The sequence below is a fragment of the Protopterus annectens genome, chromosome 14.part0, assembly GCF_019279795.1.
Source record: "Protopterus annectens isolate FY-2018-M chromosome 14.part0, PAN1.0, whole genome shotgun sequence".
NCBI classification, from domain to species: Eukaryota; Metazoa; Chordata; order Ceratodontiformes; family Protopteridae; genus Protopterus; species Protopterus annectens.
The window spans coordinates 546,594,130-546,613,100 of record NC_056748.1 but is presented as its reverse complement, the minus strand read 5'-3'; the positions used below and the strand labels follow the sequence as shown (position 1 = coordinate 546,613,100).

Sequence of the window (18,971 nt, the reverse complement as noted above, 5' to 3'; positions counted from 1 at the left end):
GTCAGTGTAAAAGTACATGCAAAACAGTGTAGTCATTATGTAGCTGAAGTTATTATATCATATATAAAATAGGGCACTCTTGATATGATTTGTGTAATATGAATTGCAGATATGTTAAATGACAGCAGAAGGTTAGCGTTTCTCTAGTTTCGTCAGTATGGAACATACCCCAGGATTCAGAAAGAATGGGCTGAGTTTGCATAGACTGCCTATGATAAGTAGGTATGATTTCACGACCACAAAAAATGGAGTTCAGAGACAGCCTTTGCTGCAATGAGGAAGACCTTATTATCACCTAATTTGCATGTCTCTGAAACGTATATTTTTACCTTTCATTCTAAAAGTACATTGTTGCTGTATTGTCCTCTGGAGGACCAGGCATTGCATTGGCACAAGCACCATACCCTCAACTGTGCAGAACTATGCTCTGTCTCACATGTTGTTGTTGATGTGTCTTTCGGCTTATCCCGGTTAGGGGTCGCCACAGCGGAACTCCGGTCCGCTAATGTTTGGTAGTGGATTTTTACGTGCTGAGTTACCAGCCCTGACGCACAACCTTCAATGAAGGCACGCCCATTCACGCATGTCTCCACAAAGAAGACGCTCTAGCAGAGAATTGAATGGCACAACATCTTGCTGTGAGGCAACAACACTACCGCAGCACCACTACCACTCACATAAAATTTTAAAATTTCTGGTAAATCACTAAGGACTAAAGCCAGTCAGTAATTCCAGAGTTTTTTTTTTCTGTTCTGAAAATGCATGTTGATGTAAAACCTGTTGTGTCATTAGCTTTTAAACTGAATTAAGAGTAACATTTAAACATTGTCCTTGATTTTAGATATTACGCCCCCTATTATTTTTGACTTTGTCTAGAAATCTTGAGCAACAATGTTGAAAGGTATGACAGAAACCTCCAACACTGTCACACACACACACACACACACACACACACACACACACACACACACACACACACACACACACACACAAACATGGATATCCATTTAACAATACAACCCCACCCCATAGGGCCCCATTCATATTCCTGCAGACACACAGACACACTGATATACACATAGACACAGTCAACCCCCCACTCCTACATTTCTGCTGGACCTCAATGATAAAACGTGTAATATGGCTTCATTGAGTGAGTTCACTGGGTGACTTCCATCATTTAGCTGAGTTAAATTTCTCTAGCAGCCATGGTAATTTATGCAGCCAAGCAATTCTGGGAATCAGGCAACAATATAACAATATAAATCAGTAGGACCAGGCATTTCCATGGGAGACCATGAACCATGGTTTGTGGGACTGCCTTCCCTGCTGATGCTTTCACTCTTAGAATATCATCCTTGTAGAGTGGTCTCGGAATCAGATAGGATTACCACAAGGGGTTAGCCATTCATATGAACCATTTTGGAATCCCAGGGAGGGTGCACTCAACTGGATTAATTTATGTTTAATGTAAAACTAAGTTATTGTTCTTTTGTTTTGAATCTGTATTTGAATTAATATTCTGACGTTCCAACACAATAATCAGTTTTGCATTTGCTAATACAGAGGTTTGCCTGTTATTTTATGCCATATTTCTGATAAGAAAAGTCTTGAGGAGTACTTCATTTTATTTTGAAATGTATAATTATAATTTGTCTTTGGCATAAAACTAATCAACACAGTAGTGCAGTCATTCATATTGCAGCTGGGGCACACCCTGTATGCAATTTGCATGTCTTCCCTCTACCCACATGGGACATTTTTAAGGGCCTTCGGTTTCCTCCCTCATCATAAAGACATGCTGATAGGCGAACTAGCGATCGTCCACATTACCTACAGCCATGTGTGAGTGCTCAAGCATATTGCAATGGACTAATGTCCTTTTGAAGTTTATTTCTTTGTATTGTTCTTTTACCTCAACAGGATAAGGACAGCCTTTCCCTGTGCCTCTTAAGGACAATGAAGGTATCAGAGAAAGAATGAATGGATGAAACTGTAAGACACTTATAAGAGAGCAGAAACTGTTTGAGTAATTGTGAAATATAAATGAGTTTGCTATAAGCTGTACTATATTCATGACAGCTCAGTGTAAGTCAGTTCAGTGAGCATCAGTCCAGTGAAAATAAGCCTTCAGAAAATGAGGGTGATCAGCCTCGCTGTTCATAAACACATAGGTGATTCACATAAATAGGTGTACACACCAGAAACCATACACAATTTGTAAACAGATATGTAGTGTAAATGTGCAGGTGTGTGAGTTACACACCTTCCACATATGGCTCAGGTGGAATACCACAACAGCAGTAAGGCACCCGAAGCTTGCAAAGTCAGTACATGATGGTGCAGAGGTGAGGTTCGCAATCCTGATGTACAGAGCTGGAAGACATGGGCAACAAGGTTGGTAACTTGTGGCTGTGGCATGTCTAGATCCCCACCATGATGACAGCCATTCAGTATGATAGAATCACAAAATCACATAGGCAATTAACCTTCAGTACAAGTGCTGAATGTTGGACATGGTACACACCACTGTACACATATACCCTATGTACAGTATTTACAATAAAAGGAATAAAAAGATTGTTGGCCTGTTAGACATCCTCCTGTGTAGTCATATGGATGCAGTGCTGGACTGTTTTACATGATACGTCAAATCTAGCTGCCTTTCGCAACAGCAGAAAGGATGCTATCATTGTGTCATGTGCCTGGGGACATAAGACTATATACAGTTCCTGTCTGATGTGAAGGAATGGACAATGTTCTTTGTGAACTGTCCATTGGGTACTGGTCATCTTAGAAGGAGACTATTGGTTATAAGCTGCTTACAGGTCCACTGTACTGTTGGTCATTCCTGAGCTCATGAAACCTGCTGCCATGATACTTCACCTGTACACCTCTGTGACATCAGGTAGGTGCCAATCATACTGCAGTGCCACTCCATGAGCTCCCTAATACCATGCAAATGCCCACAAAGAGTTCCTCCAACCAGACCGTACCAGACCAGTCACAGCAGAAATGTTTCGGCAACCTGGTATACACCCATTATTTTTATCCTGCAGGTGCTGAGGTTGGTGGCACAGCATAAAGCAACAGACCATATAGTGCACATCACAGCCCCACAGCAACACCAATCAGATTATTAATTTGACTGACTATAAGTACTAACAAGCTACCTGGCCAAATACTGAAACTGTTTCTTAAGACTCTCAATTTAAAGCATGCCAGTTGATAAACTGATACAGCATGACAGTGACTTATGTACCTGACATGTCAAAATCAGTCATTCTGTATAGAAGGCAATACGGTGTGGTAGAGATGAATCATGCAGTTTGATAAGAATCTTTTCAGAGATGCAGGGGAATTGTGTGACATGGTACTAGCAAAGCTCCATGCTAGTGTATGGAAAACACTGCCAGATTGAAAAGGACTGCCATACAAGGTGATGGTGACTTGATGCTAAGCAGTTAGTAGACATACTCATAACAGTTGTGCCATTTAGGGAGAACTTTAACAAGCTATTATATACAAATATAAGTACATATTTTTCTGCATACAAGCAAAACTTATAATGCTGTCATGTGAGTTGTTTATCCCACTCCAATATTGTCTGCTTCATTTTCATGGCACTCTGATGCTTCTATAAGATGAAGGACATGTAGTCTATAAGTGCACAGCAGAGAATGTGTATTTTTGGTACTGTGATACTAGCGTTAGACTAGATTTACAGTATACCACCCTGCTGGCACTGTGGATTCCTCCATTCATGTTCCATGAACACTCAAAACTGCTCAGTCTCCCTCCTTTACACATTGCTCCACTTATGGTAATATTGTTTGTCACTTTGTATAATGCCTGTGTCAGTATATGCCCACATAGGCAGGAGAAGGTTCTAAACAGCACATTTTAGGCTTGGAAGTTATGGCTTGCAAACAGCCATGCCTCCTGGTTCTTCCACACTTGAGCTGTGGGTGGCCATGCCACTGTTTTCACCACTGTAGTGCAGTGGTTGCATATGTGGTTACATACAGCTAGTCATATATTCATTGGAAGGCCCACATGTCATTTTCTGCCACAACAGTGTGCTCACCGGTACTCTGTGTTGCAAAAGTTGTGGCTCTGTGATGTGGTGCTGACTCCTGAAAATAACAGGATTGTGTGTCACCATCCTTCTGTGCACCTTACAGTATGCATTTCTGTGATGTAACTATATAGATTCATAAAATGTTTGATGGCAGCTGGCTCATTGTATATGCATGAGAACCAAATTGCATTTACATCACACTTGCACTGTGTTCTGCATCTAGGTTGGATCATATCCAGCTTACTACAGTGGCGCATCATATTGTGTACTGAATATATAGCTTGGAAGCACATACAGTCGATATTATATTTTACCTGGATGTCTATGCACAAACATGGTTTCCTGAATGCCACCACAGTTTCTCATTTTAAATGCACTGACAAGTAACAGCTAACAAAAACACTTTTGTACTGTGACACGAGAATCTCCTCAAACATAAAAAGGGCATGACAATGTGTCCACTTCAGAAGACTGAAAAACCAAAAGACTGAAAATTCAAAATACTGAATGAAGGAGTCTGCCCCTTCTCCACTGTTCTGCGATCTTGGAGTTGGTATATATAGTTAGCAGGGGTGTGGGGGCACAGCCCCCACATGAGGGGTGCAGGAGGGGCTTGCCCCTGCATTAAAAATGCATTCAGTGTTTTGAATTTTCAGTCTTTTTTGAGATTCAGTCTTTTGGTTTGTCAGTCTTCTGAAGTAGAAACATGAAAACATATATGAAATGCAGGAAATTTCTGAAGAAAATTATTTTAAGGACATATTTTCCTACCAACACATCTAGTAGAAAAAATTGCAAACTAATGCATTTTCTCAGAAGCCCTTATCAGAAAAAGTAAAACAAAATAAAAATAAAATAAATGTGTTTGTTTCTGTATTTTCTACTGGCTGTTGATTAAGTCAGAAGTGTTTGTCAGTAGGTCAACCAGTTCAGAGAAATTATCGTGGGACTGATGTAAACAGCTATGGATGCAGCTTTGAGCTATCCAGTGTCCTGTTTTATTTGTTTTAATGTTTTATCTCTGTAACAGGCCCCAGCTGCCCCATGTTATCACTTGTTCATGTCTGTGCTGTGATCTTAATTGAACAAACACCTAGCAACATCAGACTTTGTATCATCTTACAGGCTTGTGAATGAGGGAACTTGTCTCATTTCTTTAGGGAATTTCTGGGCCATTGATTATATTTATTTTCTGATGTTTTTCTTTACAGACAGATACGGAGTACAGGTGCTGCATGTCCCAAAAGAATGGTGTACTATTTGTTTAGGTTTGCACCTTTAAAGTGAGATGGAGAGAGAGAGAAAGGGAGAACGATTGAGAGAAAATGCCTGGACAAAGAGTCAGACCCTTGCTTATATACAGTAAATATTTGAGTAAATGAAGTCAACTGCAGACAGAGTTTGAAAACGATGAAATAAAGATGACCTTGCTTAGCGTAGAGCTGTACCATTTTGATCTCCTTTTGAATTTGTTTCAAACCTGAATAGCCTTGCACAGGTTTATGCAGTTTTCTACTTCTATAACTGTTCATTGCCTCAATCCCACAGTATAACCATGCAGTTTTGCAAGAAATAAAATGTGATTACTTGAATGCTTTATGTCGCAGTGGGTGATAATGCTACTACTGTTTTTTTTTCTTTTTTTTTTTTTTTTTTTTTATTTCGGGTATTATTCTAATGGAATAATATGCTGTTGCTTTTCAGCTTGTTAGTATGTGCTGCCACCTAGAGAATTAATTTATTTATGCAGGAATCCTCTGTTTACATGTCAAGAATGTGGTTAGGTTTATGAATACCTTATTTAAATATAACCCAATGAGTTGTGCTTATCTGTTTTTATCTTGGCCAAGTAAAGTAAAACCAGGTAGCATACATAGAAATAGCTATCTTTAAGGTTCTGACTTCTGATAATGTTCATTTTCTTTGTAATTTTTGTAGGTTTTTGCCAGAAAATTGTCTGATTTGGATCATATTATTTACATAATGAACAAATGTATCAATGAATAAAATGCTCTTAACTTACAGGTTCCTACACATTAGCATCATGTCTAACTAACATTAAGTGGTGGAGAGGTAGTTTGAGAGTCTGTTTCTGCAAGCACAGCCTAAAAAAGACTAAATAAATTAAACTGTGGGATTTAAAACATTTTACATGTACTTGTGGAAGTTTTCAAAAAGGAAAAGTGCTAGAGCTAAGAAGTACAGCATGTGTAAGTGACTGTAGTACATTACTATTTATTTCCAAGATATTTCTAGATATCTGCAGCCACAAAGAATTCTGAAGTTATGTTTTCATTGTTGCCGTTGGCATAATTGTTGTTGGCGTTGGCATAGTGGTTAAGGTGTTTATCTCCCAAACAGGAAGTACAGGACTTGATTCTCACTAAGAAAAACTGGCTAAGCTTAAAATGATCCAGACGAACAACTAACCTGGCATTTACCTATTGGGTGGTCTCCTTTCTGCTGAAGAGAAGTTTTTTTTTTCATTAGAGAATACATTAGGCATGAAAAAATGCAATATTTCAAGATGCCAGTATAAACAAAAATATAAATATATTCAATGTATGGGAATATTTCCTCAGTAGTGTATAACATCATTGGTGTTGGTTGCTGTTCCAACTGCATGGGACTTTTTGGGAGGAAACCCCTTACCATAAGGATGTTTGTTTTCACATTTTATTATTCTCTGAATGTTCGAGCAATACATTTGTATATTTAGGTTTCCTCAAGTGAGAGACACTTTCTTAGACATGCAGGTCCATCCCCTTTTGTGTCTGTCATGCTTAGTAGCCGTCTGTGTTACAAGAACCTGATGGGTGATACAGAATGTTATGGTTGAGTGGGACATCATGGATTTGGGGTGTGAGTCAAACCTTTCAGTTATTAGCATATGTTACCAGACCCTGGTGGATGGTACAAGAAGTCAGGCTTGATATGAATGCCATGGGCATGTGACTTATGTTCATTAGTGGTCCATGCTATAAGGGCCTGGTGGAAGATACAGGAACACAGCATTGCCTGGAACATCACAGATGTGGAGTAAGCTGTTTTCATTAGTTTTTTTTTACCATAATTTTTAAGGGCATGCAGAAATACAAAGAAGGCAATTGTCTCAATGGAAGGAGTTTGTGTTCCTGAGCATTTGTTCTTGTTCCTTTACTGTTATCTGCTGTTTCTTCCTAAGCCCTTCTGGATATTCCATAAAGCCAAATACAATGTGCCCACCCCCTTCCAATCTATCTTGCTCTTTTAAAATTAGTGGCATAAGCTACCCCCTCTTTCAAATCTATCTGCTTAATGCACACTGCAGCTCTTAGGATATTAACCCATTTTTTTTCCATCTTACCTGTAAAATCTGCAACATCGACTCCAAGACTTCCAACTACTGGAGACCCCGCATTCTGCCTTTTAGTAGTCATCTCGTGATTAGTGTTATTGTTTTTCTCCTGGTGAGATAGGGAACACAGGGACATTATTTTCTGGAGGCAGCTGATCACTGGAAGGCCTAATAACTGTTCCATTGGTGCAGGCTTGGAATTTGTGATTATATTGTGCTCCTGACTGTTTCTGATTGGGTAATGAGTGTCTGTTGTTCAAGGCATCTACCAAGAAAAGGCTACAGAAGGCCAACCTTTGCATCATCTGTGACAAGACTGTTGACCAGCAAAGGGCCTGTGGCCTGCTTCTCATCTTGGGATTGATGCTTCTATTTTGCTTCTGGTGACAGAAGAAGCAAAAAACATTGTACCCCAGCAGCAGCATTAAGCTGTGGTGAGACCAGAACTAGTAGTAGCCAGGCAGTAGCCTTTCAGGTGAATTCCCTTGTTTTCATCATTCTTGACAAGCTAATTATTTCTTTTCAGTAAGTACTCATAGTTTTGCTGCTGTCTAACTAAAGTTCAGAATATTTGCCTAAATACTTCATCCATAAGTCATCAGGGTCTACTTATTAGTTTCCCCTCAAGTGTCTGGCAGTGCCCTGTATAGATGCAGACACATTGAGCTGACATTTTTCCTGTAAAATCACCCTTGAAATTTCACCAGAACTTGGTTGCACACAGGACAACCAAGTTTTAGTGACAAGCACTGATCCCAGAGTTGCAAACCAGATACTCTTGACATTACTTTATATTCTCACTACAGCTGTATGATCAATAATAAAGGGTCTGTTGCCATGGATATGAACGTTCTCACTATCTCCATTATCAGCTTGGTTGATATGGGCATCTGAGGCAGTGTAGAAATTGCCTCATATTTACTGACAACCAGGTAATCCTCAAATGCACTGATATGTTATGTGAGAGATGTATTTACACAATGTCACTGGAGGCAAAGCTCTCACATGAAAGCACTCTTAATGTCAATCAGGTTGTTAGTGGTACACACGCTGCACACATCACACAAAATTCAAAGCAAACACATAGACTAGAGTATGCCGAGGCACCTAAATGTAACCATCCTAAACCCCAAAGACCTCCAAGATAAACCACACATAACAAATACCCTCAGCAGGCCCAAATGCACTCTTTCAAAACAACTTCCACATCACCACATATAGCCACATCTCATGGAGCCTCTACTTCTAAGACCATAAGGCAAGTCACCACACAATCCAACATTCTGGTCATCTGAGACTCCATCGTGAGACACACTGATATCCCTCTCACCAGGTTGAGTAAGAAGAAAGTCACAATCAGTTGCTTAACAGGACCCATGCATGCTCTCAGGTGATTGGACCCCAAGTACCAGTATGACTCAGTCATAGCTCATGCGGGAGTAAGTGACCTGGGATGGACCTCCCTAGACTATAAGAAGAGAGACATCATGGAGATCTCAGAATATGTGTCCCAATAAAGGTACGAGCCCAGCACTGAGCAGCGTTTTATCTTCTCTAAGGATGATGCTACAATACAAACAGAAGATGGCTGATTTTAATAATTGGTTTAGTCTCTGGTATCATTTTAAGGGGATGCAATATTTGTCAGCATGGAAGGAGACCACGCTGCTTTGCCAGGGATGTCTGCACTTCCCCTCTAGGCTTTCATATTTTAGCTAAAACATTGTTCTCCCCCATAGTGCCTTTTTTAGGTAATGCCAAACTGAAAGCACTTCTGACATAGCAAATTAAAACCAAGAAAACTAAAGGTATTGCTGCCCAGCTCCAGAGGTCTAAACAAAAAACTCCACCGCCCACAAGCTTTCCTCACTGCAGAGAATGCTGACATCTGCGTTGCCACTTAGACATGGTTTAAAGCCACAGAGAGCACAGCGGCAGTGCAAGGCTATTATGCCTTCCACACATTTAGACTAATTACTACACACACAGAGACCAAAGGTGGAGATGTCTCGATTTGCATAAAAGGGCATACCTAAAGGCTGGTCAAACAAGACAAAGCATTTGAGCTTCTCCACATTTAAATCATCTTAGACAAAATCCCATACCACTTCCTTGTGAGCTCTAGGTCCCCCTCTATGACCGCCCAACCCAATCACATTTTCATGAGTGACTTTAATTATCCCACTGTTAACTAGGAGTCATATACGACACCAAACATACAGGCACAGAGATTCCTGGATTTTGTAAGTGCAAACTCCCTGGAACAGATTGTCAGAACACCAACCAGGGTTGGAAACATACTGGATCTTATCCTCACAAATATGGAAGAGTGCTGCCCACCCCCTAGTATAGTGTCTTATCTGGTAAGGACAGACAACAGAATGGTCTTCCTTGAAATAAAAATAAAACCTGAAACCCCAGCTAACCCTGGAATATTCAGGAACTACTATAAGGCTAACTTCCTACTATTAAGTGATAACCTCGTCAAATTTCAAGCTCCAATAAACCCTGAGAACACTGCTGCCAATGCAGAATTGTTCACAGACACCCATGTTGGTAAGCTACATAGAGGCAGTTGTACTCACCTGGAAAAAGTACAGAACTAACTCAAAAAACAAGCCACTCTGGAGGAATCACAACATCAGTCGGCTGTATAATAGAAGGAAGAAAATCATGGCAAAAATTAAGAGCTGCAGCACACAGCAGGATACAAGCACTCTCATCAAACTAAGCAAATGACTCAGAGGAAAAATAAACTCTACAAAAGCCAAATTTGATGTAAATTTGGCCTCCCTGGCCAAGAACAACCACAAGGTATACTTTATCTGTGTCTGGAACCTCATAGGCAATACACAATTTTGTGCAGAGCACATTGTTAATAGAGCCACCTATACTGAGCCAGAAGATATAGCAAACCTGATTGCTGACAAATTCAGCTTGAGCTTTACACCTCTCTCCCCCTCAATCTTCCCTCAGTAAGTACCATCAAATTTAACTCCCCTGCTATCATTAAGAAACAGGTCCTTAATGCTCTCTCTAAAGCCAAGATCACTGCATCAATGGGCCCAGGCAATATCCCAGGTTGCCTTCTAAATAGCATGAAACATGACCAATCAGAACCTCTGGAATTGCTATTTAACTGTAGCCTACAAACAGGCTTTGTGCCTCATGAATTGAGAACAGCAACAATCATCCCTCTGCACATATGTGGGCCATCCACAGACCCAGGAAACTACAGACCCATAAGTCTCACTAGTCTCATATGCAAAGCTATGGAAAGCATTATCATGGAAATAATCGATAATGACATAGAAAACCTCCAGACACTGGACCCAACCCAGTTTGGTTTTAGTCAAAGGCAGGTCATGCTTACTCAACCTGGGGGATTTCTTTGAGAAGGTCATAAAGCAATGGATGAGGGCAAAATAGTTCACACTGCCTACAATGACCTGGCGAAGACATTTGGCACAATACCCCACTCAGGCATCATTGACAAACTCAAGAGGTTATGTCAACCCTTATGTCACCCAGTGGATAGCCAGCTGCTTCACAGACAAGACTGAAGGAAGTTAGAATTTGGGAGTCCACCTCTACAAAGAAGCCAGTTACAAAGAGAGTCTCTTGGGGATCAGTTCTGTGACTGCTCCTTTTAGGCATTTACTTCTCTGAAGTCAATGCCATTGTCAGTGGCCTCTGGCTGAATACATTTTCCAGATGATTGCAAACCAAGAGCTGCAATTGAATCCTTTACCAGCACAAATGTCCTCTAGGAAGGGGTAACACAGGCAAATAACTGGTGTCAGAGCCATGTACTAAAAACAAAATACCAAAGAATGCTTAATAGTTTCCTTTGGGAAGTCATCCACCCCTGATAACTGTCATATTGACAATAAACCCCAGAGAGTCAACCTTGTAGTCAGGGGCTTGGGGACACACATAGTTCGTAATCTGGCCTTTGACCATCACTTGTCTACAGTAGTAAGGAAATCATTCTATGTTGTTTCATTTGTAAACAAAGGTATGGCATTTAGGTCCAATGAAGTCATTGTTTAACTGTATTCAGCATTCATCAGACCTGTCATTGAGTACAATGCCCCCTTTAGTAAGTACCTAACCAGGCATATCCAACAACTGGAACATCCACAGAAGTTCTTCACTAAAAGAATACAGGGCATAAGTTACATGTCCTATGCAGACTGCCTCAAGGCCCAATCCCTGTATTCTGTCTCCCACAGGCTTTTGAAGGGAGATCTATGCCTGGCATACAGGGCATTGTCATACTTCACTCTAATGGACCTCCTGCATATCCACAAAGCAAACAGCACCAGAATTAACCATTCTAAAGGCGTAAACCTTGCCTGTGAGATAAACAGGGCAGGTATATATCCCAGAGACTACTCTTTGTCTGGAACAGGCTCCCCATCCATGTGAAGCAGAGTTCCTCCCTAACCCAATTCAAGTTTAACTTGGACAATAGGATGGGGAATAGGAAATTCATCTCTGGTTTGGCACCTATGTCTCTAATGGACACAGGCAGCCTGTATATGGCTAATTTTCCAGGCACCTGCTTGTAAATGTTTCATCTCCCAAGCCCCTGCTTACACTTACCAAGGGTACCAAAACCTGTCAGAAATTTGGAATGCATGGCTAGGCTTATAAAGACCCTTGTGGTCATTAGCCTAGTAAACACTTGTGAACCCATAAACCTATGAATATTGCAGGATGAGCCGCATTCTACCTAAAGAGACAGTGGTGTCTCCTAATTCATCATTCCCGGTCAGCCATCCTAGATATACAGGTCATTTCTGTGCTTTAAGTCACTGATACTGCATAAGGCATGATTTCTCCCAGACTGTCTTGTGCTCTAATATGGATGTTTTGCGGTTACACCAATGATGGTGATATGAAACCATATGTTTTGAGGAAGATTTTCCAGGAAGTAGTGTAACAAATTAGTTTAATCATACAGCGTCATCTAAACCTCAAAGGGATAACCATCCTAAATGTAGAGCCATACTGGAACAGAAGGAATATTTCATTAAAAGTAAATGTAAAACCTCTTTAAGACTTCTTTGCCTATTTTTAATGTGTTTTTGAATTATGTCTTTGCTTGTTAAAGCATTTTAGGGTCTTGAGATATTCTTGCAATCTGTGCACGTACATAGCTTCAAAGTATAACCTGATATGTTTTTGTGGGATAAAATGAGACCGTGTATTAATATACATTTATATTTTTTAGCTGACTATATTTGTATACTAATTAAGCTGATTTTTACAGGAGATGAACTGATGCGCTGTGTAGATCTCTACAACCAAGCACAGTCCAAATGGTTTGAAGAAATGGTGACTACATCACTGGTAGGTAGAATATGTTGCTATGAGGCAAATTTTGTGCATTTTTTATGCTTTTTATCTGCATAGGTACATTTTTTTCTTTTTATATTTAATTTTGGTTTTCCTGTTGTAGCATAGTTGTCATCCAATCAGGGACAAATCTCAACAGAATCAGGGACAGTCAAGGACACTTCTAGTAATGCTATGAACTTGTGTCATTGCTAGAGTAAGAGAATGTTAAATAATGTACATTTTCTGAAGTAAAAGAAGTCTATAACTCTAATTATTGTGATTACTTATTGCGTAATTCATTGCCTTTTCTTCAAGTCACAAGTTTTAGGAGGGATTAAGAGGGACAGAGCTAAAATTTGAGTCAGCATCGAGGATGTCCCAGAAAATCAGGGACAGTTGAAAGGTATGTCTTCTAGTGTTTCAGACTAAGACTCAGTTTAGAGCAAGGCGTATTTTCCTTAATACATAGGTTCAAGATCTGCATCCCAGTCACTGTCCTGCTGTCATTTGGGGGCTTTGCTTTATGATTGCCCAACCTTGTAGTGGTGTACAGCTTTAGGGATGAGCTCAGTAGGCCCTCGGGTCTAAGATGACTCACAGCTATGTATGACCCAGCTTACTCTGTTGGTGCTTCTAAAGGTATGCATGCTCCAGGTAATTACTTTACAGCATGCTGTGGCAAGCTGCCCAGTGCACAACAGGAAGTGGGCATTGGCAATCACTACTTATTCTGACATATCTAACCAGAATCTGGAATATAGGCTGTTTTATTTGCTTATTTGAGTCTTATTAGTTGGTAAACACAGTGCAACATGTCTGACACTGAGCTGTAGTACCCTGTAGTGCAGTTTTTTTTTTTATTCCCGCAGTCCTCATTTGCATACTATATGACCTTGAGCAACTCACTTAACCAGACAGTGTTCCTGGGTTGCCTCTGAAAGGGGCTTGAGTGTACAGGGGCTACCTGGTTAACAAATGGGTATTATTATTGTCATTGGTATTGTTGTTGTTTTTATTATTATTCAAGGTCTTTTTTTAGCTGGCACCAGTACAACAGGTGATTCAGAGACAAAGATAAGAACACTGTACAGCAAAACATGAAAAGAATGGTAGAAGCATAACATTGAAACAAAACTGAAGAGGCACATGCCATGAATAATACCTTTTATTAGAATGCAGTAGGAATGCAAGATTATGGAATACGAGCAGCATAACGTTACATTTTATAACACACAGTATGTTCCAGAATTGTGCAGATGTAGAACAGGTGGTAGATGTGAAGGAACATGCCAGGACATAGAAGTTCATTGTTGAGAGGAGTAAGGTTCTGGTGAGAGAGGAGGTGAGTAAGAATGAAAAAGAATAAGGGCAGGAAAAGTCTGAGGATGACCACCTAGGGGCCCTTTATGTTGAAATATATGTGTGTGTGTGTGTGTGTGTGTGTGTGTGTGTGTGTGTGTGTGTGTGTGTGTGTGTGTGTGTGTGTGTGTGTGTGTGTGCATGTGTGCCTGTGTATGTGTGTGTTTGTTTGTGTGTGTGTGTGTGTGTGTGTGTGTGTGTGTGTGTGTGTGTGTGTGTGTGTGTGTGTGTGTGTGTGTGTGTGTGTGTGTGTATGTGTGCGTGTCTCTGTGTGTGAGTGTGTGTGTGTGTGTGTGTGTGTGTGTGTGTGTGTGTGTGTGTGTGTGTGTGTGTGTGTGTGTGTGTGTGTGTGTGTGTGTGTGTGTGTGTGTGTGTGTGTGTGTGTGTGTGTGTGTGTGTGTGCATGCATGTGTGTGCGCGCGTGTGTGTGTGTGTGAGTATGTGTGTGTTTGTGAGTGTGTGCGTGTCTGTGTGTGTGCACGCATGCGTATGTGTGTGCGTGTGTGTGTGTGCGTGTGCATGTGTACGTGTGCGGGTGTGCATGTGTGTGTATGTGTGTGCCTGTGTACATATATAAAATGATAATACAACTAAAATTAAAAAAAAAAACTGTTGAGGGTTCATGTTACCATAGGTGGGAGAACAAAGCACCAAAGAAATGTAGTATATCCAAATCGTGTATAGTACAAATCCAAATACTTTATTAAATGCTGAAAGCTTTTGTCTTCATTATTCTGTACTTCATCAGTACTTATAAAAGAGCTAAAACAGTTCTTTATATCTGAAATTATGCAGTCAAATGTTTAAAATCCTTAAAGAAACAGTAATGTTTTCTGAATAAAAGTTACCATTAAAAGCATGGACTTACAAAGTCTAATTAAAACATCCAAGCCATTATTCAATGGAATAAAAATTAAATAGATTTGAAATACAAATTGTTCAATAATTCCATATAATTTTGCTGGTCTCATCTTTATTATGGAATTGATAGGCACATGGAAAAGTTGTGGCATTTAACCTTAGTTGCTATATTAGTTTTCTGTACTCAGTTTGAGTTTCCCATTGTTCACCCCAACATCAAAACTGCTTACGTCTGGTATTCTAAATTTAAACTTTTTTAATTCATTGTAAACTAAAGAGTGTTTCTATATTACACTATTAACATTTTTTTCCTATTGATATATATTCTTTTTATCATGCTTCTCTCTGTTTTGCCTGTATAAAATGAGGGGCAACTTATGTATACAGCTACATATACCACTCCCATAGTGGCACAATTGTCCCTTCTTATTGGCACTATAGAGGGACAATAATTCTTAATTTCTTTATAATCCTACTCTAAAATATAAGGATATCGGTTACTAGAGCCATACTTAAATGTTCCTGTTTTTTCACCGCTGACTATTTTGCTTCTTTTCTCGATTTTATTCTTCTCTAAAATTGTTTTAATGTTGTTATCTACCTTGAAAATAAAGTGTGGTTGGACTCAACTAATTTAAAAACTTCATCTGTCTTAAACAGACCATTTTTTCCCTTAATGACATCCTTATCACGTGCACATCATTGCTGTATTTCATCACCATAGAAGTTTCGAATCTTATGTTGTGACCTCCATTATTGTGCTGTAATAGGTTCATTATTACCTAAAAGTGAGGTCAATTTATGTCTCTATTCTCTAATGACCTCCTCCAAAAATTTTACTAATAGTGTTAGGAGGGTATCCTCTCTTCATGAACACAATTTTCATGTGTCTTCATAAAATTGTTCTTGTATGGAGACCATACGAGCTGTGCATATAAACTGCCCTTTGCTGTGCTTTTACATTAGGAGGACTGGGATACTTCATCTGCTGGTGTACCTGGTTTATATTATCTGGGAAGCACACAAAAGGGCTGTTTTTGTCATTCTCTTATATGCCATGGCTGTACTTTAGTAGTTTTAAAAAAACTGTACTATTTTATGCTGCTTAAGTACCTAATTACACTGTATTACATTGTATCTGTTAGTTGTAGGACTGTTGTAGGTAGTTTGTGTGGTCTTGTTACACTTGGGCTCCAAACCGGCTATTCTACATTAAGAAGGTGTTTTTCTGCACCCTTGTATCAGAAGTATGTTGCTCTAATCTGTCTGAGTTGGGGATTGCTGGTGGAAGGCTTATTGTGTGCTTTGCTGATTGGTGGTTAGCTTAAAACTTGTTCCTCTTTGCTCGTACTTAATCCTCATCTTTGCACAGTCCTGCTGTTAGTGCAGCAGTGATTAGCAGTGCCCTTTATAGAAGGAAAAGCCTAGAAGCTCAGTTTTTCCCTAAACAGCTGTCAGTGAAATGCTTCTAAGCTTTTCTGCTGCTCTAGGAGAAACTCAGTTGTGCACTGAGCAGAATTGCCTTATTGATCAACCTTAGCCTACAGAAAGTGTAGATCACACTTCTAGTCTCAGTCCTGTCAAATTAATCCATTCACTTCCCTAATAAAGCATACTGTAAGAGCCTGCTCTCATGGATGGGCAGTTTACCATCATCTCTCTAGCCAGCCTGATAGACATGGGCATCCTAAGGCAATGTAGCATCCATTTACTCCTGAAACAAACAGATACTTTATGTGAGAGATGTAGTTACACTATGAAATTGAAGGCAAGACTCTCACATAAGGACAAACCTAATGCCAAACAGGTTGTTAGCACACACACACACACAAGCACAAACACACACACACACACACACACACACACACACACACACACACACTTCCCACAGTGAATAAGGACACAACACATAAACCCACATATGCAGAGGTACTCACTAGTAACTTACCAAAAGATCAAACATAAAAATGCAAAAAAAAACCAACACATAATAACACCACACACCAGTTTCTCAACAAGTAAGCCCATAAGGCATAACACTACAAAAACCTTATGCACTGGTCATAGGAGACTCAATTGTAAGGCAAATGGATATTTCCCTCACAAGGCTGGATAAGGAGCGGGTTACAGTTATCTTCCTATCAGGTGTCAGGATCTGTCAAGTCATGCAAACACTCAAATCACTCAACCACAAATACCAGTATGATTCCGTCATAATCCATGTGGGGTTAAATGACTTGAGACAAACCTCACTGGACTATATGAAGAGAGACATGACTGAGCTGTCAGAGTATGTGTCACAAGCAGGTATAAGCTTGCCCTTAAGCAGCATCCTACCTTCCCCAAGGATGATGCCACAATACAAACAAAAAATGATTGACTTTAACAATTGACTTAGCTTCTTGTATCAGTCCAGGGGGGCTCCAATATCTGTCAGCCTGGGAAGACATGGTCAACAGGCCATGCTGCTTTGCCAGAGATGGTCTGCACCTGTCTCCTCTAGGCTTGTAGATATTGACAAAGGCATTAGCCATCCTTATTGTGCTGTTTTTAGGCAGCGTCAAAATAACCAATCTCCTAACATAACAAATCAAGGTACTGCTGCTTAATGCTAGGAGTCTAAACAAGAAACTGCAGCCTCAGGAAGCACTCCTCACTTTGGAAGATGCTTACGTCTGTGCAGTCACCAAGACATGGTTCAAAGGCAAGGAAAGCGCCATGGCCATGCAGGGCTACAACGCCTTCCATACGTTCAGACCACAAACTGAGTGAGAAAGAACCAAAGAAAGATGTGTATCCATCTTCATTAAGGATAAGTACACCTTGAGACTGGTGAAACAGTATGACTCTCTTGAGGTGCTCCATGTCCAAATAACTATACACAAAGCCCACTATCACATCATAGCTAGTTGTATGTCCCCTATCATGAAACAGAAAAAGCATACTGCATACCTTGACTTACTAGAGTCAGTTGAGGTTCCTGGACTTTGTGAGTGCAAATGCTCTGGAACAGCTAATCAGCACATCCACAGGATTCTCAGATGTCCTGTACATAGTACTCACTAACATGGGAGAGCATTGCACCCCATCCCCCACCCCACGTGATGTGCTTCCGGGTAAGATTGTTCAATGTGATTATTTATTTATTTTACTTTTACATTTTTTATTGGGAAAGTCCTACTGGGGTAAGACCCATTTTCAGTGGAGGCCCATGGAGAAAAGTTCCACATACAGAGATTATATAAAACGTATACAAGAAATTATACAAAAAATATACAAGACATACAGTACACCTGAAATTACATTCTATGCTATTATAGCTGACATTTGTATTATACAATCAGTTGATATAATTCCTTATTGTAGTGTAGCCATTGTAGTTTGTCAAAGTAAGTTGAGGAAGGGTTTATAGGGGAGAAATTGGATAGAAAAGGACGAGGTTAGAGATTATCTAGACATGAGAGAGAGCAAAGATTATGAGGTGACAGGGAAGAAGAAACGTTATGACTAGAAGCTATTAAAACTAGTTACCGGGGGTAGTACAGGAGCAAAGCCAGGTGTCATTAAGATATTTTTTAAGAATTCTTTTGAATTGGTTGGTATTTGTGTTGGTTCTGATGCTGTGAGGTAGTGAAATTATTAATAATTAGAAGATGAAATATCCCATGAAGCTCAAAAACACTTACACATTTTTCAAAGACAAATTACCTCCTACTAGATGATGGTATAAGAAGTTTCAAAGCCCCCTGGAATGCAGGTGACATGGATTCCTATGCAGAGGTGTACACCAATGCCCTGTATAACCATTTAAGAAGTTGTATACAATCAGCTGTACCTGATTGGATTAAAACCAGGTATTGCCAAAAAAACAAGCCTCCCTGGTGGACCCCTAGTATAAACAGTCTGTACAACAAGAGAAAGAAACAACTGTCAAAAACAAGAGGGAAGTGGCTGAGCAGAAGAAATAAATCCCTCTCTAGCTTAAAC

The 18,971-nt window shown here is 39.9% G+C and overlaps 1 protein-coding gene across 1 annotated transcript in view; it reads left to right on the top strand.

Moving 5' to 3' along the window:
• Positions 1–18,971, top strand: part of GAS7 (growth arrest specific 7) — a 2,864,621-nt gene that overhangs the window by 2,681,923 nt on the left and 163,727 nt on the right. The window contains exon 12 of the mRNA XM_044056293.1: positions 12,697–12,776. Within this exon, the coding sequence (XP_043912228.1) occupies positions 12,697–12,776 (80 nt within the window). The remainder of the gene's footprint in view (positions 1–12,696; positions 12,777–18,971) is intronic.